Source organism: Rhineura floridana, chromosome 12, assembly GCF_030035675.1.
Source record: "Rhineura floridana isolate rRhiFlo1 chromosome 12, rRhiFlo1.hap2, whole genome shotgun sequence".
Lineage (NCBI taxonomy): Eukaryota > Metazoa > Chordata > Lepidosauria > Squamata > Rhineuridae > Rhineura > Rhineura floridana.
This window is the reverse complement of record NC_084491.1, coordinates 2,731,362-2,753,605: the sequence shown is the minus strand read 5'-3', so window position 1 is coordinate 2,753,605 and position 22,244 is coordinate 2,731,362. Positions and strand designations below refer to the sequence as shown.

At 46.4% G+C, this 22,244-nt stretch overlaps 2 protein-coding genes across 3 annotated transcripts in view; one reads left to right on the top strand and one right to left on the bottom strand.

The window, feature by feature from the left end:
• Positions 1–14,628, top strand: part of GFPT1 (glutamine--fructose-6-phosphate transaminase 1) — a 42,993-nt gene extending 28,365 nt beyond the window's left edge. For both annotated transcript variants that reach the window (XM_061592452.1, XM_061592453.1), the window contains 5 exons: positions 5,825–5,939; positions 7,688–7,815; positions 9,286–9,453; positions 10,198–10,359; positions 11,699–14,628. In XM_061592452.1, coding sequence (XP_061448436.1) covers positions 5,825–5,939; positions 7,688–7,815; positions 9,286–9,453; positions 10,198–10,359; positions 11,699–11,743 — 618 coding nt within the window. In that variant the 3' untranslated portion in view covers positions 11,744–14,628. The remainder of the gene's footprint in view (positions 1–5,824; positions 5,940–7,687; positions 7,816–9,285; positions 9,454–10,197; positions 10,360–11,698) is intronic.
• A 1,268-nt stretch (positions 14,629–15,896) lies between these two features.
• The window catches only part of ANTXR1 (ANTXR cell adhesion molecule 1), a 206,328-nt gene continuing 199,980 nt past the window's right edge, over positions 15,897–22,244 (bottom strand). Inside the window, exon 18 of the mRNA XM_061592451.1 lies at positions 15,897–21,054. Within this exon, the coding sequence (XP_061448435.1) occupies positions 20,809–21,054 (246 nt within the window). The 3' untranslated portion in view covers positions 15,897–20,808. The remainder of the gene's footprint in view (positions 21,055–22,244) is intronic.

Here is a 22,244-nt window from a genome sequence, read left to right as displayed (position 1 = left end):
GGGCCAGATCTTCATCTCCCCAACCCATGGCGGGCAAAATTTGACAGGTGGGCAGGGCTGCCCATCCGTCAGTCTCCTGATGTCAGGGGATGCTGCATCAGTTGTCGGGACTTCAAAGCACATCATGTAGCCCCATGCTTCTCCTTTAAACCTCCAAAAATCACAGGTTTCAAGAGGAGACTGGGGATGTTTACAAAGGGTTCTCTAAGAGTCAGTCTGGACAGCTTTAAAGACCAGCCCTTTGAAAGCCTTTTCCATATGCTGCTCCTTCAAACATCCATGGGGCTGCTTGCAAAGAACCCCTTGCTGCTCTCTGAACCTCTGGTTTTCAGCGGTTCAAAGAGCAGTGCAGGAAGGAGAAGGGAGTTTGATTGAAGGGAAACCACTTTCCCTTCTTGAACAAGGCACCTGGGAGCTCACTTTAAACTCCTGGCTGTTCCTTACCTCTCCTGCACCTGAGATCATGTTTATCTGAAAGAGCACCTCCAGCTTCGATGTCGCACAACAAGATCAGCCTCAAAAGGCCTCCTCTCTATCCCACCAGTTAAAACAGCAAGACTGGTGAGGACTAGGGAGAGGGCTTTTTCTATTGTGGCTCCCACCCTGTGGAATTCTCTCCCAAACGATCTCCGTCACACCCCCTCTATGATGAGCTTCCGCTGAGCCTTGAAGACCTGGCTCTTCAGACAGGCTTTTGGGGTGGGTTAGGTTTATTACTACTGTTGAGATTTTAATGTTTTAATGTATTTGTATGTTTTTATTCTGTACGTCGCCCAGAGTGGCTGGACAACCAGCCAGATGGGCGACTGATAAATCTAATAAATAAATAAAAATGTACAATATCGGGTGCAGGGTGGATGGTGTGCTTCCCAAAAATGGCCTCCCAGGCCAAATGGGGAGGCCTGGCCAAACACGTTTGGCCCGTGGGCCAGAAGTTCCCCACCCCATTCTAAAGAAATCCCCATGTGAAGGGTCGGCATCCTTCCTCTGTGCCGGCCCAGGGCCCACCTTCTTCTCCGGCTGTTGGTCATTTGACTTGTTAGTTGCTTCGTACCCAGAGGTCTCCAAGCAGCTTAGAACATATTTAAAAACATAAACATCAAAACATTGACAAAGGTATACAGAGGCATATATACGTCTGAAAATGCATATAAGCAGAAAGGCTGGAGCCGTGCTCCTTGGTGCATGCGCATAGCGGGGCAGGGCCAAGACTCTCGCCTGACGTTGCAAAGGAGGCTCTGCGCAAACACAGATGACCACTCAGAGAAGTACAGTTCTTACTTTTACTCCTCTGCAAAAAACCAAAACAAACCCTGCAAACCAGAAGAGCTCCACAGGACATGCAATTCTGCTATGTCAAGTTGTTGGGTTTAAACTGAACAATGTAAGCTTAGGCAGGCATTTTTAAAAAAAATGCTTTTCCTTTTGAGGACTATAATCGCCAACTGATGCAAATATGAATCTGTGCTCTTTGTCATGGTGCATTCTTCAAGCAGGTTGCTGGGTTTTTTTCTTGTACAGTATCTGTGGTGTGAGTTGCAGGGATTGTTAAGAGCTAAAAGAAGGGGAGTGTGGGTGCCACGTAAAATGTTAGGTGAACTCATGGTATATACTGTGTTAATGTAAGTGTGTAGCTCAACAAATTTTTGTATTAAATTATTCTTCAAGAATTTGCGGAGAACATTACATTAGCACCCAAGACTTGGAAGAGTCTTTGAGCAGTTAAAAATACAAGATCACAGGGGGCGATGGAGGGACGCTCCCTGTCTCAGTAGATGCCCCCGTTGCTCACCAGGCCTTACTGCGCCTCCCTCTTTCCTGTGTCTCCTTTCTTTTTTCTTGAGTTGCTTCTCATGGTTTGTTGCACGAGCTACTACATCTTGGCAAAAGCTGCCACGTCCCCTGGCTCTCCCTCTCCTCTGCAGACCTCCAGGCTGCAGCTCAGCCTCTGCTCTGTTCCATCCCCTTTCCATGCGCTGCCAAGCAGGCTCCCTGGTGAATGGCTCCTTGGGTATCCTCAGAGTGATCAAGCAGCTTCCGTTCCTTCTCCTTAAGATTTTAAAGGGACATTTAAGGAAGAACAAGCCTTGTCCAAAATGTGTGTGCTAAGGCATCCAGTGCTCTTTGTGGGGGAATTGCTCTAATGTTAAACTAGCTGTGATGCTCTGAGTTCACTTGTTGGCACAGGCACAACGCGGGTGTTAATTGCAGCTGAGAGTCCAGCATTGGTGCTTTTGAAAATATTTTTGTTACTTCCCAGAAGGAAAGTTAAAAACATGAGAATCTGTGTCTTAGGCAGCTCTTTGCTGCTTCAGAGATCCAGGTAAGAAGCAGTTGTTCAGATTATGCTGCTCTGGAGTAATGAGAGTACATAGTACAATTGGACGGGGGGGGTGTCAGGCTTGCAGGGACTCCTCCCCTTAAGGGGTGAGGCAGTGACTCTGAAGGTGGCACCATAATTTGCAGAGCAGTTGCTCAGGAAGGTTCTAGTGCAGCACGGCTGCCACAACCATAGCCCACATGCAGCTCAGGAGCAGGGGGTTATGGAGGGGCTGGGAGGGGGGCCCCTTCATGAGCATGAAGCGGCAGCCCCAGTCAGTCACCCCACCCTCTCCTCTCAAAAAGATGGACGAGAGACCAGCCTGCATCTCATGGGTGGGAGCATTCTCGGAATCTCTGGTTGATGAAAGAAGAGTTTGGCCAGCCCTCCATTTGTGTTGACCCTTTTGTGTGCTGCCTGTACTCCAAGGACATAGCTGTATCCAAACTTAGAAGAGTGATGTGCCCCTGACTCCTAAGTGAGCTTCCTGTTGGGATGGGGTGGGATGATGGTGACCCAGGGCTTTCTGACCCAAGTTCAGCGCTCTGTCCTCAGCATCTTGCTGCCCGGCTCAGGGACACTCTCACCCTGCTTGTTTGGGTTAGTGGGCGGCACTTTGTAGTGCTTGTGTCCCTCCGCCTGTTGGCAGGGTCCCAAATGGACAGATGTTATACATTACGCTGTTCCACCATTTAAGATTACATTTCTGGAATATGTAATCACCATTGAGGATAAGAAATGGAGGTTCACCCAGACAGTACTTGAGGAAACTGTCTGTGCTGATAAACTGAAAAGGCAGCCAATGCAGATTGTCAAAGGGTGGCATACCCTTTTCAGGCATGGTGGTGGAATCGCCAACTTTGGGGTATTTACTGTTCTTAATAGTTGTCCAGAGCTGGTAGAAAGTAGCTCCTCTAGCTTACAAACAGATCATGCTAATCAGTGCTTCTCCCTGCTTGTTGCCATCCAGCATTCCAGGCACTGGGGTGCCGCCAGCCCCCCCTCCTCCACCACTCTGTCTCAAGAAAGTTTTGGCCAGGGACTGGACTAGGAGCCCCTGCCCCCCACACATGCTCTTCCTCCCCAGAGCTAGCCTTCCTCCTGTGCCTGCAGTGAACACACCCAAGTTCTTAGCCTGCTTTGAGGAACTGGGTAAGGCTGATGAATTCCTCTCTTATCAGGCTGGAAGTAGGGAGTGGAGAGAAAGCAGAAGATTGCTAGTTGCTGGATCTGGTTGGCGTCCTGCAACCTTTAAATTTAGGGGACACGGCTTCCTTGTGGTGCCGTTTCCCTCCCTGAGGATTTGAAGAGGTGCAAGTGTGACTAGTGTCTTGGGTGCAGTATCTCTGACCCTGCGCAGACATCCGCCCCTGCCATACTGGTGGGTTTCCTTTGCCCTCTTCCTCCTCTTTCTCTTTTGAGCTCAGTTACAGGCCTTGCTGGTGCATTTACTCACCCCTGGGAATGGGGGTGGCGAGCTGGGAGGGAGGGAAGTGGAGCTGGAACACTTGGTTCTTTGTGGGGGTTGCCTTCTGGGCCGCACGTTTGGCTTTGGCCTAATATCTGTGCTAGCTGCTGTTTCAGTTGTGTTTGGCTTCCTTTCCCCACGCAGCTGGCTATGGCCACAACCACAGGGGAGCCTTCCTGCTGCTGCGTGGCTGGTGCTGCCATCTCATCATGCGGCTGGTCTGCCGTGGCCGGACTCTCCCTGATCTTTCTGACAGCTGCAGAGCTGAAGTGGTTGGGAATGACTGTTGCAACACTCAGCCGGGCCGCAGAGGCCACAGGGCAGTGGCACCCACCAGTCCCCTCCTCTTCTTTCTAGCCCATCCTTTGCAACCCATTGAGCTCTTGTGTAGGCCTTCCCTGGATTGCTGGGCTGGAGGATATCCCTGGCCCTTGGCCCTTGTGTGTGTCTGGTCCTTGGTGGCTGTGGTGCTTAGTGGGCGGAGGGATCTGCCTCTTGGCTGCTTCCGTTTCTGCCATGTGCTCCTCCTACAAGAAGGGATTCTGTGAGTGAAGGGGGAGAGAGACCGTGTGGGAGCACATGTAGGGACAACAGTGGCATCCTTGGGCAGTTGCCTCTGGATAGTCCACTGCTGGTGCCTGCATGAAAACATTCCCAACAGAATAAAAATTCTGGACTGGCACTTAAGCAGTGTGAGGCAGTTGGGTGTAGCCACCCTTTTTGGTGCTTCCTGTCTAGACTTGGGTGCCCAGTGCTACTTGGAGCTACAGTCGGTATTTATTTACTAGTTGTTTGCCCTGGGCTCCGCCGGCCTCCCTCTTCTAAGGGTCATCTCTCGCCAAAGTCCCTTGGCTCAGGGCCTCAGTGCTGGTTAGTTTTTATGGGATTCTCACAAAATGTGAGGAGGGGCTAATGTATTTTTGGGCAGCACTGACCCTTTGGCAACCCTTGGAGGGCAGCGTGCCAGAGTGGGCATGATGAGAATGGCAGGTCTCAAAGCTGACATCCAAAAACGGTTCTCATCAGCTATTTTACACTATTTTAAATCATGTTTATAATTCATTCTTCTTTATTAAATTTAGCATAAATAAATAAATGTACTTTTTTATGCATATAAAAAAATTAAATAACCCATTTGGAGAGATCTGGGCCATAGCCTAAGCCTTCCAGGGACGGGAGTGCTTGGTGGCCCCAGGGGATCCGCCACTGAGTCCTTCTCTGTACTTTTCCATAGGGATAGCACTAGGACCAGTACACCCCAACCCAGTCCCTGGGTGGCCCTCTTTTCTCTGGGATTTGAACAGCTGCCACTGCTGCTGCTCATCCAGCACCACACCCTGACCCTGCTGTCTGCTAGTGTTGGGCTGAACAGCGCAACCCCCCTTCTGACCCAACTTGGCCTGCAAAATTCTCCAGGCCACTTCTCCTTCCTCCACCTCTGTACGTCCTGCTGCTGCCAGAGCTGGGCTCAAAGGCACAACTCCCTGCTCCCCCTCCCAGACTCAATTCCTAATCCCATAAGTGCTCCCAAATACCCAGCGGCCCCCTGCCTGCCTCCCTCTCTGCCTTCTCCTGCAGTTGCTCCCAGGCCAAATCCACACATACCCCGTATGCAGTCACTGCAGAAAGCCTCCATCCCTTGCTCCTGCAGTGCTAACAGCCTGTTTGCCTGCAGACATTTGAGAGTGACTAGGTTAGATGCCTGGTATGAACTAGGCTGACTGACGATACCCAGTTCCTAGAGGTAAAATAGATGCCTTAGTAGGTGGTGATGGCATTGCCATGGAGTTTGTGCCTGCTTCCTTGCCGGAAGAGCCAATTCATTTGGATGCCATTCAGGAGGCCTGCCCTGGGCTAGGCTTGTGCCAGGATAAAGTGAAGTAGTGAAGCCCTTGGTGCACCTGGAGCCCCAACTGTGTCCTGGTGTACCACAGCAGTGCCCTGCTGAATTGCTTTTCAGATGTATGTTTTGGATAACTTGGAGTATTTCAGCAAACCAGACAAACTGTGCACTGTAATCTCCTCTCTTTCCATAGGCTTATACAAGCCAGCTTGTGTCACTAGTGATGTTTGCACTTATGATGTGCGATGACAGAATTTCTATGCAAGAAAGGCGGAAAGAAATAATGCGAGGCCTCAAGCTTTTGCCAGGTATGTACAAATGCCCCATGAAGTAATGCAAAATGTGATTCCAGACAAGCCCCACACTGCAAGGTCAAGCGCTTCTAGCTACATGACATCCTGTTTCCAAGAATGGGACAGTTGGGTCACCTTGGATTTTTCTCAGAGGGCACCAAGGTCTGGGTGTTGTTTTTGGTGGGCGGGAAGGTGGCGTTACCTATCTAGGTGCTTCATTCTGAGTGGATGGAGCTGTTGGTGGCCTTTTGAGATGGCCCAGCCCTGGAGACTGATGGATCCTGATGGATTCTTGAATGCTCTGGGTGATTTTCCTGTCACCATGACTGGTGGTTCTGTTGAGGACGTGGTCAGCTTCTGGAATGGGGAAATAGCCTTGGTGGGTAACCTGATTGCTCCTGAATGCCCTCTTCTGCTTGCTCCTTGGTTTTATAAGAAGCTGGGGGCTATGAAGCGGCAGAGTAGATGGCTAGAGCGATCTCATCTCATTCACAATAGATGAGTCACTGCAGCATGCCCTGCATGGGTCTGCCTCTGAAAACTGATCAGACACTTCAGCTGGCACAAATTGCAGCAGCTGGAGTGTTTTCTGAAGCTTAGTTCTGAAGCATGTAACTCTGGTCTTCGTTAATCTGCACTAACTACCACTTCATTTTCAGGCACAGTTCAAAGTGCTGGTTATTTATCTGTTAAGCCTTAAACAGTTTTGGAGCAGGATATTTGGGGATATTTGACTGCGCTGTTTGCCAGAAGCCTTACTCTGCATCCTGCCTTTATCAGAGGCTGGGTTGAGTGACAGGGCCTTTTTGGTTCTGGCGCCCAGATGGTGGACCTCAGGAAGCCTAGTTAGCCCCTTCATTATTGGTATTTCAATATCTAGTATGCTTTGTTTGCCAAACTTTTGGATTTGCGCCTGCAGTGAGAATGTATTTTAGTTTATTGTGGTATTGAGCTCTGTTCATTTTATTTATGTAATTAAATGTATATTCCACCCTTCCTGCTAGAAGGAGCTCAGGGCAGTAAACAAAAACACTAAAAACACTCTTAAAACATCTTAAACACAAAATGCTTTAAAATACATCAAAACAAAACATCTTTAAAAACATCATAAAAAGAACTTAAAAGCATCCAACACAGACTGGCATAAGGTCTCTACTTAGAAGGCTTGTTGAAAGAGGAAGGTCATATGTTTTGATTATAGCATATTTTTAATTGATGGCATTTGCCACTTTGGGGGACGAAAGGCAGCCTAAAGATGGTTTTATAGGCGAAATAAACAGATGATGTCTGTGGGCAGACTCTTCAGCTGTGGTAGATGGGCTTGTGCAAAAATAAGAAGCTGTGTATGAAATTGAAAACAGTCATGCCTCCAGGAGAACAAAACGTTTGCATTTAAAAGCCACAAGAAGCATTGCACTAATAGCATATCTTGGTTCTTATTTGTTGCATTAAGCGCAATAGAGGCCATGCATCTGCCACTCTGTGTTACTGTAAAGGTTACAAGAACCCTTTTCAGAGTTCTGTTGGAGGATTTAATTTGTGGTACTAATTAAAGTCTTTTTAAAATTTGGTGGTTCCACACGACCGTTACTTTTATGCTCTGAAGACCCACTGATGTGCGCAGTGGCTGTTACAGCTTTTAAATGCCACAGTAAAGACAGTTTCCAAATGTTAGTAACTGTCTCAATGAGCAGACGGTATCTAGTGTGATTGCAAGGGTCCCTGAGTTTTGCACATTGTCTCCCACTTGCTACTCTTGGTAGACTTGATTAAAGAGGTGCTGAGCACGGACGATGAAATTCAGAAACTGGCTACAGAGCTTTACCACCAGAAGTCTGTCCTCATTATGGGTCGTGGCTATCACTATGCAACATGCCTGGAAGGCGCTCTGGTAAGAATTCTGTTTTCTTTCCATAATAAAAGGAGGTTTATCCAGCATGATGGGTTTGCCACAGTTCTGGGTGTCAAATTTGGCAACGTGCAAGAAAATGGGGCGGGACATTCCAATAAGCATGTTTTTTGCCCATTATGGCCACAAAGAGAGGGTTTAAAGCAGCCATCCCCAGCTAGATGCCCTGCAGATGTTTTGGTGGCAACTCTCAACGGTCAGGGCTGATGGGAGTTGCAGTTCAAAAGATCTGGAAGGCACCAAATTGGAGAAGGCTGATTTAAAGTATGTGGGCAATCCCTGGCAACAAATGGACTCCAGAGAGACAAGAGAAGATTTTCTAAAGGTCAGGCAGGAGGGTAAGCTTTAAATCAGGCCTGCAAATCTTGTGATCCCCTAAGCTAAATTCAGCTCATGAGCCGTCTCTTGTGAGCTACCACACGTTCTACAATCTCCAGGGTATATTTTGTGTTTTGTAGTCTTGGGCAGGCAGTCACTAGCTGGAGGGTTCTGGAGCCACTATCCATGGCTGGTGGGTTGCTTGTGGCTGGTGGGTCAACATCCGTTAACATGTTTCTCTCCTCCCCCTACCAATTTGTGTATAAATAAGTATAAGCCCTGCCCCATCTTATCAGCTCTCGGTCGCTTCTCTAAGGTTTGACGATACACAGCTTGGCCTTTGGAATATCATAAAGTATCTTCTTCCATCATTCTCTTTAGCCCAGGAAAGTGTCTGAGAAACATTGCATAGGATGCGGTGGACTCATGATGAGCAAAAGTGGCCCATCTCAGTATAGAACAGGTTGGATTTTTCTGGGGGAGTCCTGGGTCTAGAGGAACTCCTCAGCTATTGCCAGACCTCCCTGTCTGCTAGTTTCCTTCCATTGTGGGGAAGGACAGAGATCAGCAGCTGAGACCTCTGGCTAAAGCTCTTCCTAGGTTGCCAGCTCCCTGCGATGAAGACTCCTGAGCTTGCTCAGACCCACTGCCTTTGGGGGCTGTAGTTTTTCAATCTTGTCTGCTGAATGAGTTAAGGATAAGAGCCGATGCTCCCCCGAGCGCACAGCAGCAATGTGGGAGCCACTCAGAGGAGCCCTCCCTTTGAGCCTTGGCTGCTGCCATGTTCTGTTCTCTCCGTCCCACCCCTCCACCCCTTGTCGGTGTTTCAAACTCACCATGTATATAAAGAGGGAAACTGTTGGATGAGAGGGCTGGTCGAGTTCTTACTCATGTTATTTCCATTATTGGTATATCCCCCCCCACAAAAAAAAAAAAAAATTCACAGCTTCCTCTCGGTAGGTGAAATTTGGGAGTGTGGCCATGATTGGCCCAGGGATTTCAGAGCTACCCCCCTTCTCTCAAACACCTTCTGCATCTCTAATGACAATCCAAATGGGGAGCTTAGAAGAGAGAATTTTTATTTTGGACAGGAGCTTTGTTGGGTTTGACTACTGCACTGTGCCTTCTTTGTAGAAAATCAAAGAGATCACATATATGCACTCGGAAGGCATTCTGGCTGGTGAGCTGAAGCATGGGCCCCTTGCCTTGGTTGATAAACTGATGCCGGTCATCATGATCATCATGAGAGACAACACGTACACCAAGTGCCAGAATGCTCTGCAGCAAGTGATGGCGCGGCAGGTGAGTGCAGGTGGCAAGAGACAGAGCTCAGCTTCAGAAGAGGACTGTGAGGCGTGCTGTGCTTTCTTGCGCCCCTCAAGGCATGGCATTTGGCCATGTTAGAAGGTGCGGCAGTGGGTGGTTGAAAAGAGGGACCCATTTCCTCTGACCATTGAGCCTGGATTTAAGTACTTAGTTCACCGTCACTTGACAGGGTGTGCTGTGTTTTAATTTGCGGCGAGGGTGTGGTCTGCCAAGCAGGCACCGACATGCTCTGGGCAGGCGCCAGTTGGACTGTTGCAGGGGAGAGTGACAGAGTGCTCCCCTCAGTCACAGCCTGGGGTCTAGCGCTTGGGCTCACCAGCTGACAGCCGCCATAAAATGGCATCCGACAGCAACCAGAGCTCACAGATGTCAAGAGAGCAGTGAAGGTGCAAGTGAACACCCTCCCCAAAGGGCTTCCTGCATAGCGGTGGAGGAGGCGCTCTCTCCTGTCCCCCTCCCACTTTCTAATCTCAGGGGCGCTGCCAGCAGCAGTGCTGTTCCTCTGGCCAGCCGTTTCCCCATCAGGCCCCTGTGAAGCAGAACAGGCGTGATGAAAGGATGGCTGCACTCTGTGTTGCTTCGTCTTCCCCTCACGCGGGAGGAAAGCTGGACTGAGGCCCAGCACGCTTGGCGAAGAAGGTGCAAGCAACCCTCTTGGCCCGTTGGGAGGAGCGGCCCGCCCCACCCCACCCTTTGTCATCCCACTTGTGCTCCTTGCAGGGGCGGCCGGTTGTGATTTGCGATAAGGAAGACATTGAGACCATTAAAAACAACAAGCGGACCATCAAAGTCCCCCACTCCGTGGACTGTCTGCAGGGCATCCTGAGCGTCATTCCGTTGCAGCTTCTGGCTTTCCACCTGGCAGTACTCAGGGGCTATGATGTAAGTACCACCCCTAAAAAGCGATCCTTGGACCTCCTCCAGCCTGAGCTGGCCTGTTCACTTTAACCCTTTAACTCTCTTTACTTGGCAAGAAGCTTTTGGACTCTGGATTTCCTGGGCCCAAGGAAGATTCTCCATCCCTTGAGCCACGCAGATCTCATTTGTACTGAAGGGGCTCTGGACTTGCTGCATTTCATTGTCAAATGTGTCTAGCATAAGTTCTTTATATTAAGGCTGCAATCCTATACACACTTGCCTGGGAGTATGTCCAGATTAATTTAATAGCACTTACTTCTGGAAAAGACATGCATCTGATTGCCCTTGGACAGTGCAAGTGAGTTAAAATGACTTTAAATTAGAATTAGAATTAGGAAGAGATGCTAAGGCCCAGCAAAAAAAATATTTATTTATTATTTGATTTGTATCCCACAAATCAAATCCCTCCTTCCAGCAGAGCCCAATGGGAAAGGTTGACCCTCGGAGTGGGTTGTGGTGAATTTTCAAAGATAGTTTTCCAATAGAAAAATGGGCAATGGGCTGAAAATTGGGGCCGAGGGAGAACAGTTGGCCATGTTAGAAGGTGTGGCAGTGAGTGGTTGAAAAGAGGAATCTGTTTCCTTTGGCCATTGAACCTGAATTTAAGGATTTAGTTCACCTTCACGTGACAGGGTTTGCTTTGTTTTAATTCGAGGCTAAGGTGCAGTCTGCAAAGCAGGCACACTATTGCCTTTGTTAAGAATGTGTGAAATACTTTTTCAATTATTTGTTATAGTACTTTACTCCCTCAAAATGGTTTCTGATGCCTCTGTACTTGTAATAACAACATAGATTCTTCTGACCTTCTAGACAGGGCAGAGATTTCCAAAGGGAGGTCCAGAAAGTCTGTTCCTGGGTCGCAAAAGAAAATGAGAAAGTCTCGAGAAACCATCGCTCCCGGTGGGAGCTCTTGTAGCTCTGGCAGAAAGTGGAACAGGGTAGACCCTTGCTCAAAATAAAAAAGGGGGCAGCCCACAGAAGGCAGGTGAAGTTGGAGGCTTGCCGCTAGCATGGGTGCTCTGGAGACAGGCAGGCATGTTTCTGAATCTGTGCTTTGTAAAGCAGCCAGAATGTCATTGCATTTGATGGACACCTCTGTTGTCATAGACTGTATTTCACAAATCACGTAAGCCTGAAGTTCTTCATCGTAATCCTCTGTGTGTCCAGCTGATTTAAGTGCAAGGAAAGCTTTTCTGGCTTGCTAATCAAGTTAACTGTGAGAGAGCACTGGGGACTGGGACAAAGCACTGAAGTCTTATAATGGCCGCTTTATTTCAATTTGGATATCTTTTTTCTTTTCCAGGTTGACTTTCCAAGAAACCTGGCCAAATCTGTTACAGTTGAGTAGGGTACTCTGTCACTAATGCTTTGGCAGATGTCAGCAAGAGACACTCTCTTCTGTACTGTACTCGGAGACAATGATTTTAAAAACCTTTCCTTGTTCAAATCTTATTCCTATGTTCAAGAACCTTTATAATTCTGTTGCATTTGTGACTGTTAAATGTTGGATCCACAGGCTATGCCAACTTCATTGTTAATGATCATTTCAAAGTATAGTTTTTCTCTTTAAAAAGTAATCTCCTCATTTGTTATCTACCTTGATTGTTTCCATAGTGCTAAATTGTGTCATTATCAGGATATTCAGGCTTGTAAGATATTTCAAGAACATAAATGGGAAATGAGAATGTAGTTATGGGAGTCATAAGAGCAGAGAGCGAGGCCCTTAAGCTACGCTCTGCCACAACCTTTTTCCATTCCACAGGGATTTTCGGTCATCGGCATACAAGATCTACGCAGAACTTACCATTTTGAAGGGGCCTGTAGCATAAAGGACTTCTGCACCCCGTCTCACGATAAAGATGGGCGCAGTTTGCCAAAATAAGTACCGCAGAAGTGGTCCCTTGGGCACTCAGTTGCCTGCTCAGTTTTGTGTTGATCCATCCTTCCTTGTGTGCACAAGCCCCACTTTTTGAGGTCGATACCACTCCTGTATCCCTGTCAAAACATTCTAAAAATGCAGTGCCTAACGTGGAAAGAGCCCTGTTTGGCTGGCCCTGCAGAGTCCCGAGTGAGGTGATGGCCCGGTCTTGCATTCGTCATTAGTGTGCTAAAGCCATCATAAGGCGCATCACTTAAATTTGCCATGTTGATATGGAGTAGGCTTCAGTTTCCAAGGCGCCTGTTTTCACAACATAGTAATGACATACCTCACCATAAAAGGGCTGCAGTCAGAAGAGACATCTGCAGCGCATATTAGATGGTTGGGTGACCTTTTGAGCCCTGAAGTGGATTATGGGTGAGAGAGGATACAATTCAGTTCTGTACCAACCAGTTGCCACCATGATCTCTGTAGAATCAGAGCAGTGGTGTTAACTTTATTTGGAACACAGCTCTTCAGTTAATGTTCTTACCTCCCCAAATCTGTCAATGTGAATGTGTTCCAAGTAAACTGATAGAGGTCAGGGTGCCATTTAGTGCTGAGCTGAAAAGGGGGTGGCGGAGAAGGGTAGTGTATATAGTGTACCCTATATGTGAAAGTGTTTGCCTGCTGCAGAAAGCAACCATTACCTTTTGGCATTTTGGGCAGGGTGTAAGAACAGGGGCAAAAGCGTTTGTGCAAATGCATCCTCTGTCGCTGACTGTTTGGGCTGATCAAACATATTTGCAGCACTGAGCTGGCAGTGAAGATGCCAGAGAGGGCTGCAGGAAGATGGGGAATATTATTCCATTTGAGTTGACCACACAAAGACATGTTCCCCCTCTCTTCTCTAGCTCTGTATAGGAAAATATTTTAGAAATGAAACAGCCATTCGTTTTGTCTAGTGTTTTGTTGACATTTGTGAGAAAAGCCGTGTGAGTCATATGAAAGAACATGCAATATAAAATGAAGACCAAAGATGAGCTGTCGTGAAGAGCTCCTAGGCCCGACCAATATAACAGGGGTGAAAACCATTGATGGTGCAACTATGAATGGCAAAATTCCAGATGGTCCAAATGAGTAGCCCAGTTCCCTTGTCCTTCACTGATGGGACAGAGAAGGCATCAGAGGGCTGTGCGTAGTATCCATTGGCGAGGTAGTGGTTTCACTCCTCTATTTTAACAGTGGAAGAATCGTGGGTTGCACAGAAGCGAAGGAAAGTGGTGAAGAAGCCAGTTTACAGAGCTAAGTTGAACAACATTTTGTTCTTGGCATCCTTTTGTATCGGAGAAATAAATGTCCCGATAGGGAGGCTTTAGGGACACACTGATGGGGGCCCTTCCTGAGTTTGTGCAGCAGTGGAGCTAGAAAAGTCTGGCACATTGCCCCTCCTGCCCTGTCCATTTATGGGGACCTGTCTGATTTAAGGACAGTGGGATAAGCTCACGACACATATCTCTGGTTGGTCGAAAAGCCTTGAATGTTGATGCGCTCGCCATAAAATGTTACCTGCTATTCAAATCAAGGTTTAAAGGAGCCCGTAACTGCAGTTGAACTCTGGATAGTTGTGAAGTCTTGCATTGCTAAAAAAAAACAAAAAACCTTGCAAATGTCTGTGTTATGTAATGTCAAGGTGCAGGTTTTCCTTCCATCTCAATGGTTGTTGGATATGTGTCTGAAGTGCCAGTAATACTATCTAAAGGGGAAAGGCCGCTTTTTGTAAATATGCAGGGCTATTGGAGAAGGCTTCGCTCCACTTTTGATGTGTGCTACTTTACATATATGTATGCAGGGCAGAACTGATTGGAATATGTGTAGGTTAGCATGTTGCCTTATACTGTAGGTGGCTTGAAGTGATGCTAGCTGATGTGGGAAGGTCTGTGCTATCTTCCTGCACCACTCTCTGTGTGGGGTGCTCCCCTTGTGTTGAACACCACAGTTCCAGAAGTCTGCAAGCCTGTTAACAACAGAGTGAACTCATGTAACTCAACAATCCACCAGTCTGGTCTTCAGTAATTGTGGCCAGCATTGTTAACTCCAAGTTGCCTTGTTTCTTGGCTCTCCTGAAGAAGACGGACATGGTTGACTGCTGTGTGTGTGTCTAAAACTGGAACATTTTAGCAAAATGTTAGCTGTTTCTCTGCTTGTTGTCCTTTTGAATGTACATATACAGTTTATCATGGTTTTTGGGGACCACTCTGTGCTGATTTTGTGCTGTGGGCTCTACAGAGTGTAGACTTTTAACATTTAGGTTAATTCTTAGCTTATTCTTTTGTATTTTGCTCTTTGAATAAAAAAAAAAGTGCCCAACTTTACCATGACTTTGTGTTGGAAATCCTTGATCTTTTGCTTTCTTCCAATACCAAGAATCACCCACGAGCCACCTGGAGCAACCTGTGAATTAAAATAGCAACAGCAAGGGTTCTTGCCAGCTAGAGTGCATGCCTGTTTTTGTAAAGATTGGGAGTGCAAAATTGCACAGCTTGCTTTTGATAGCCCTGTATTGGTTGCCAACCACTGCTCTGCAAACTGCAGTTTAGCCTTTTAAACCTGAATTAACTGTATACAAATGTTTGCTCCCCAGTCCTTCCCATCACTTTTGAATGATCAGCCTTTGCCTTGATTGTTGTTAACTGGAATTCACCAGCAGGGTTCATTCTCTTACAAATTCAGCTATTTACTGACGCCACCTTGGGACACCAGCACCCATGCCTCTAGCTGTGTGGCTGGGGCTCTGTGTCAGACAACAAACGAAGCAACTGGCAAAGGTTTGGCTATTTGGTTCAAGTCCATGTGTGACAGGAAGTCCCAGGTTTTTTGTTCACTATTTCCTAGCCCTCGTTGCAGCCTTTGGTCTTGGGATCGAAATGCTTCAGTGACGCAACTGACAGGATCCTCTCCTCAGGGTCTAAGCCGAGGATGGGGAGCCTCCAACCCATTACCCCTAATAATGGGCCATGGCTGACGTTGAGGGTCTCCCACAAGGGCTGGAGGGTCTCGTTCTCTCCCCATTCTGGCCCCTGCACCTGTGACTCCCATCTGTGGCCTGACCCATTTCCCTCTTTGCTCATTGTGTCCGCCTTTCCTCTCTAGCAGGCCCAGGTGTTGTGTTGCTTCAATCCTACTTTTTCCACTCCCTGCTTTTCAAGCCACAGCATGTTGGCACCCCCACTTCCCCTTTCCTAATAGTATACCGACTTAAGTGCCCTCCAAACCTAAGTGGTATGACCTTTCTTCAGCGTCCTCCTCCACCCGGTTTGCCCATTTCCTCACATCTTTCCACAGGATCTTTCTCCGTTTCTGTTCTACTCCGCATCATTCTTTGAGTCTCCTCAGCTACCTTTCCCTACTTTTTTCTAAGGACCTCTTCTTTTGTGAGGTTTTAATCCCAATCAGACAACTCTTCCTTCGCTTACAGAAGCTGGTCTTCAAACTGGTTCCCTGAGCAACTTAACAGTGTTGAGGGCTTAACTGTCACAACCACAATACAACAAAATGGAAGGGAGGCAAACCATTTTGTCTCTTCCAGCCATGCTGCTTCAACAGCTTTTTCCCATTTTTACAAACTATATGAAGGCAGAACTCGAATTAGTTCTTTAATAACATCAAAATTGAAAAGAATAATGGCTGTTATCTAAAAATGATTCATGCAAACAAGCCAAGGGCACAGAATAAGAATCTTCTGCTTGCTGAACAGTCATCTGCCAAAGGTAGCCAAATCTACAGAGAGAGAAAAAGCTCTTGTCTGACTTACATCCTCTCCATCAATTGCCAACATTCCCTTCTCTCCATCCTTCCAGAGTCATCCAAGAATTGTAGATTGGCCGCCATTAATGATATGACATGACTGGGCTACTGAGTCTTGATATTTCTAGGAATAATACATGATTCTAGTGATTCCCTTGAATGAATGTGTACTGCCTTCAAGTCGATTCCGACTTATGGCGACCCTATGAATAGGGTTTTCATGAGGCTGAGATGCAGTGACTGGCCCAAGGTCACCCAGTGCACTTCATGGCTGTAGGGATTCGAACCCTGGTCTCCCAGGTTGTAGTCCAACAACTGAACCACTACACCACACTGGCTCTCGGTGGCCACCTTAGTAGTTTAGAAAGATCTGATCGATTTATCAACATTTATTCAACTGTTTGAATCTGTGTGCCTATGAAGGGGTGAGAGTCTTTAAAATAATGTGATTTGTTCTTCCAGAACTTACAGAAGGTGCATCATCACCATCACCCATTTGCTTCCATCGCTTTCCTTTTTGTTATGTAAAGAACTCTCTTTAGAAATGGCTAGTTTTGGAATATTCAGTACAATGAGATCTGAGGATTTTCTACTAAGATGCATACACAGTACTATACCCAAAAGTCTTTGTGATTACAATTAATGCTCTGTAAAGCAGGCATTCGTCATTACAGGAAATATTCATACATTAATAAAGGGAATACAACCATAAAGGGGAGAGGTTTAAAACAAAAACAAGCACAGCTTGATACAATAACATGCCATGAAATATCATTGGCTTTATAATAATTTACTACAACATGAAAAAAAAAGATCTTTTATCCACACAGGATAGGAAATGCTTCCACTTAAAATATGGCAAGCACACAATAATATGTACACCACAGATTTGGAATATTGCTTTTAACTTGTGCAGAGAATTTTACTGTACTTATTTTTTTTAAAAACCGTCCTTGGCCTGATTTACACTTTTTCATTCTTTTCTCTCCTCCCTCCATCCTCAGATTTTAAATCTTTTTCATTTAGAATTGGGGAATCATATAAAACCAGAGGCTGTCAAAATGCATCTATTCTACCTCTGATGTAACTCCAGTTACTGCTGAATTAATACTAAAAAAGAATTGAAATTTTCTAAAAGCATTTTCATTCCAAACTTGGTGGACACTTTCAAAGATCTGTAATGTGTCAGACCTCCTCCCAAATTACTTTATTACATTATCCCATTTATTTTATACTTTCTAAGCACAATCTCTCGGGAAGTTATCTGGCAAACCTGTTACAAGTTGTGCTGTTGTGCCTCTCCCAACTCATCTCTGAGGCTTGTGCAAGAGAACTTCCAAGTAGATTGAGCGCTCCATCTCTAAGCAAGCTAAACATCTACTCAGCTAGGCGATGTTCAACCTTTGCTAAAAGGTGGCCAGCTACATCTTGTGCCAGGGCTTCAAAGTAGTCTTGTGACAGAACTGGCCACAACCTGCAAACCAAACCAGGCTATTTTTGGGGAGGTTTGTGACCGGGCAGTGTCCAAGTGGTGCCTTTGCTCTTACAGAAGGCTGCTTTGTTCTGCCTGCAGACAAAGTAGCTGTTGCTGTGGCGGGGAAGGGGAGGCAGTTCAACCTCTCTGTGCTGGTTGTCTTCAGCTCAGGGCATCTCTGCTGGCACCACTGCCACGGAGACACCGATTTGGCTCTTTTCAGTTGGACTAATTAGTTGTTTGAGTTGCAACCTTAGAAAGTTGCCTTTTGGTTGCTTTGAACATTGCAACCTGCAGCAAAAAAAACTGGGAACAGCAGTAGAATTGCTGTGTTTGGTCTACATAGCCCAGTATTCTGTTTCCAACAATGGCCATGGGAAGCTCAAAAGAAGGACCAGGAAGATGATCAATGGCCCAGTAGTTTGTTCCCAGCATCTGCTGCTTAGTGCTCTTCTGCCTACAAACTTAGACATTCCATTCACCTACCGTGGCTGATAGCTTTCGGTTGACTTGTCTGCCATGAGTTTGTCTAATTCTTTAAAAATCCATTCAACTGTCTCACACATCTCCCCTTGAGAAAATGTGAATGCATCTCCTGGCAGTGCAGACGTGCAAGTTCCCTCTCTGGGAAAGTCAATGTACACTGCATAGTAGATGTGCAGATCAAGGGCAGGCTTGTTTTTCTAACACATGCTGTAACAGTCCAAGTGTCCCAGCCCAGACATAACCTATGGGGCTGCCTTGCATTCTCAGAACATCCAAATAACCAAGCCTACATATGTAAGGCCACCTTATGGCTGCACTTGCCCAAAACTACTTCTGCGCAACCTACCATAAAAATGAATGGGGCACCGAAGGGCAAACACATGTGAAAGAGTTCTCTGTGCACTGTTGACGGTGACTTCTATGCCTGCCTGAACACCCACTTAGCAAGGTTGCAACTTGGGAGTGCAAGGTAGCCAAAGTTGAGCACTTTTAGATTACATTGATTTTAATTCCAATGAGAGAGGGTTAAGCATTTGAAAGTAAATGAAATCAATGTCAGCTTGAAGCACTAAATGCTGGCTACATCACACCTCTCACTATTTTAAACAACTTTAGGATGCTGAAAATCATTTTTAAAACTCTTATATAAAAAGACAAACATTAGAAGAAGTGTTTTCCTTGTGGACAACTGATCCTAACAATCACTTGTGGAGCACAGAAGTTTGCCCTTAATGATGCAATTACTTTATCTACTTCTAACACCTCTGTTACTAAGGCAGGTTGTCAGACATTCTACTACAGGTTATGACGTGTACAAATGCAGGACTGGAAACTTGAGTTAGCTCCCATTTATAAAGAGCAAAGAAGAATGAAATGCAACCAGTGCATCTCTAGGGAGGCTCAGTGTCACTGTACATGTTTGCACTGCCCCAGCACCAGAGTGTTGCACTCCCCACCCTTAACCAAGGCCAGTTTCCATTGGGTGCATGGACATATATGACACTGCCTTATAGTTAAGTCAGACCATTGGCCCATCTAGCCTAGCATTATCTATTGGGACTAAGAGCAACTCTCTGAGGTCTTTCTCAGTTCTGCAACCCCCAGGTGCCTTTAACAGGTGGTGCTGTCAAAGAATCTTGGCCCTTTGGCATGCACAACCTGAGTTCCCACTGACTAGGGCTCCTTCCCACATGTGCTTCCTGCCTGAAGCCATCCAGTCAGGAACATCCCCACATGCAGGACTGAGGAATTTTTGCACTGATCTTCAGTGATAGAGGGGACATGTGCAGAAATGCCAATGGTGGGGAGGCACTCGGTGTTGGTGTGAACTGTCCCTTAGAAAAGGGAAACAAATCACATAGGGTTTTTCCTGTGTTTAAACAAGCATTGGGAGGCAAGAGTCATAAATGGTAAGTTTTTTTCAGATGACATGCACGTGTACTGAACCAATTTCCAACCCACTATTTATCATCCAGGTAGCACTTCTAATTTGCAAGTGTTTACAACCTGCAGTTCACCTTGACAAGAATGGCTGCCTCCCGCTACGTACATGAAGATGACCCTTGTTTTAGAGACGGCCTCTGAGGCCAAGAGGGATTTTCCCACGGCCCCACAAGCCATGCCTCCCAGGTCAGAGTCCATCTCACTCTCAGTTCCAAAATACTCTGAACACATATCAAGAGTGCAACTTAACATGTCTTAGAAAAAACCAGGATGTAGTAACTCTTGCTCAGTCTACACACGCATCAGCACCATTCATGAGACCAGGTCAGCACGAACAAATCTACTGAAAGAGTCTAAACATCAACATGCAAAAATGGATGTGAGAATCTGAAAGGCACTACTAAAGGAAAAAGTTGTCTAATTGCTTTTAAATGGCAGTTCAGGCCATTTCACTGAATCTCTCTGCTCACTGGAAAACCGCTTGCATCGAACACCCCTCCCTTCCGTTCTTTCTTGCCACTGGGGAGCTGAGCTGTTTTGCTAAGCCAGCCACCACCTAAGCTGCCACACAGTTCTAAAGGATCCTGCCGGGCATATCGACGGTGCTTTTCAGTTGCATCAACCACTTCTTGGTGCCTGTACATGTGTGTTTTGGAAATGTCACAGACATGGGCAAGGCCAGCACATCTAGCCACATGCTGCATTTGCGCCACTTCTCTCGACTCCTTCCGAACATAACAAAGGCTGACCTTTCCATTTCATGCTGCTTTTTTCAAAGGGTGAAGCACTGAAGTCTCCACTCCCAGCGATCTTTTCCTTTCAGTCATCTGTTCTTCATTATAATATAGCAGTATTTCGTTAACTGCATCCCCCGCCTTCCTTGTCGCAATGTATCAAATCCAGGGACGTACACAAATTCCTTCCACGTGTCAGAGGAGGAAACCAGCAATATCGACGTGGGCCATAGGGATGGCTTTCTGTGGTCACAGCTGCTTTCTCTGCCTGAGATGCCACTCATCTTAGGGATGATCTGCTCTCTGCATGAATGGGAAGCAACCTGACAGGAAAAGACTGCTGCTCTCTGGGACTGTCGGGCGGGTGACAGATTGTGTTGTAAGACTGCCATTTCTTTCTCCTTTTAAAGTGATGAATGCCAAAGACTCCTCCTGAACTGAATGCTTTCCAGTCACCTGAGGCTTTAGGACTTTTTTTTTTGTTTTGCAAAAATTAAAAGTGGTTTGCTTATCTCATCACCCAGAATGTTAAGGCCGTCTCTGGAATACCACTGATACAGTCCTGCTGGGAATGACTTGAGAAATGTTTCTGGGGGAGAGAGGCCTGACTTTTAAACAGAAGGGCGAGGAGGGGGCCGGGAAGGGGGTGGAGCCCGATTTGGGGGAGGAGCATGAGGAGGAGGTGGGAGTGGAGGGAGTGTGGAAGGCGGAGATGGGGTGGGAGGCGTTGGTGAGCTCGGAGGCGGTGGGGTGTAGATGGGGGCAGGGGGTGCAGATGGGGGAGGGTATGCATTGTTGAGCGGGTACTTTGGTGGAGCCTGAGAAGTCTTCACTCTGGTGAAAGTGATGCAGCGACCCTGAAAGAGAAACAAACGTGGGATTGCTCAGTACAGAAGCACCTGACATCAAGAGGTGATACAGACAAAGCGCTGCACATGCTGTAATTTTGGATACGCACAGAATCCTGCACAGGGTGCAGAATTTAGCTCCCTAACAATCCCAGCCTTTTCTTAAGGATTTCTGCTCCTTGTGTTTATGAAGATCTGCTTGGAAGTGTATGAAACCAATGAATGTCTGAAGAAACCTCAGTGCTTTAGGGATTCCTAAAGCAGACTTGGTTGTCAGGAAATGGGAATCAGTGACATACATAACTTCTTTGGTCTTCCTCATAGGTAGAATAATGTTTGCTAAATAAGCAAATTCAGCTTTTGGAGTGCGGAATTTTGATTTTCTATTTTTCCCCCTCAAAGGTTGTGGAGACATTGCACTAGAAACATGTTTATGTCTCTACAGAACCTGCCAATTCTGATTATATAACCACGAGAGTGGCTGTATACTATAGCCAGCACGGATTTTTCACATTCTGCAATGTTAAATTAAAAATACCCCCATGCCATTCTGATGCTTCCCGTAAACTCATTTCAAAACAAAACCTTATTGCCGGAAGCCTCAGGAGGGGAGAGTGTTCTTGCACTCGGGTCCTGCTTGCGGGCTTCCCCCAGGCACCTGGTTGGCCACTGTGAGAACAGGATGCTGGACTAGATGGGCCACTGGCCTGATCCAGCAGGGTCTTCTTATGTTCTTATGTTATGTTCTTACAAAACTTATAGTCCTGAACTCAGAAATGCTTACTGCCCTACAAATTTGTAAAAATGCAAAAACAATTTGGGTTGGTCTTTCGCAGTCCAATCCACTTCCTGTGTAGCTTGGAAGTATTTGGTAATGTGCCTCTGAGCATATGGTGAGTGGTGGCAATACCTGCAATCAGCCCAAATAACAGAAACAAGATATGTGCTGTGCTAGTCTTGTTTTAGCAAGGAGAAAGCAACAATATTAAGACAGTTGATATAATTCAGATAGTCACTTTAAATATGTTTGATTTACTTTCCAATCTTAGTGAAGTTTTCTATAGTAAATCATTTTCTTTTGCTTCTGTTTCTGTGAATATGTGAAGCACAGCAACATTTTGCAAAATTTACACTTAAAAAACTCCAAAAACAATTGTAGAATCATGACACTGACTATTCTGCAGAATAGTCTCCAGTGG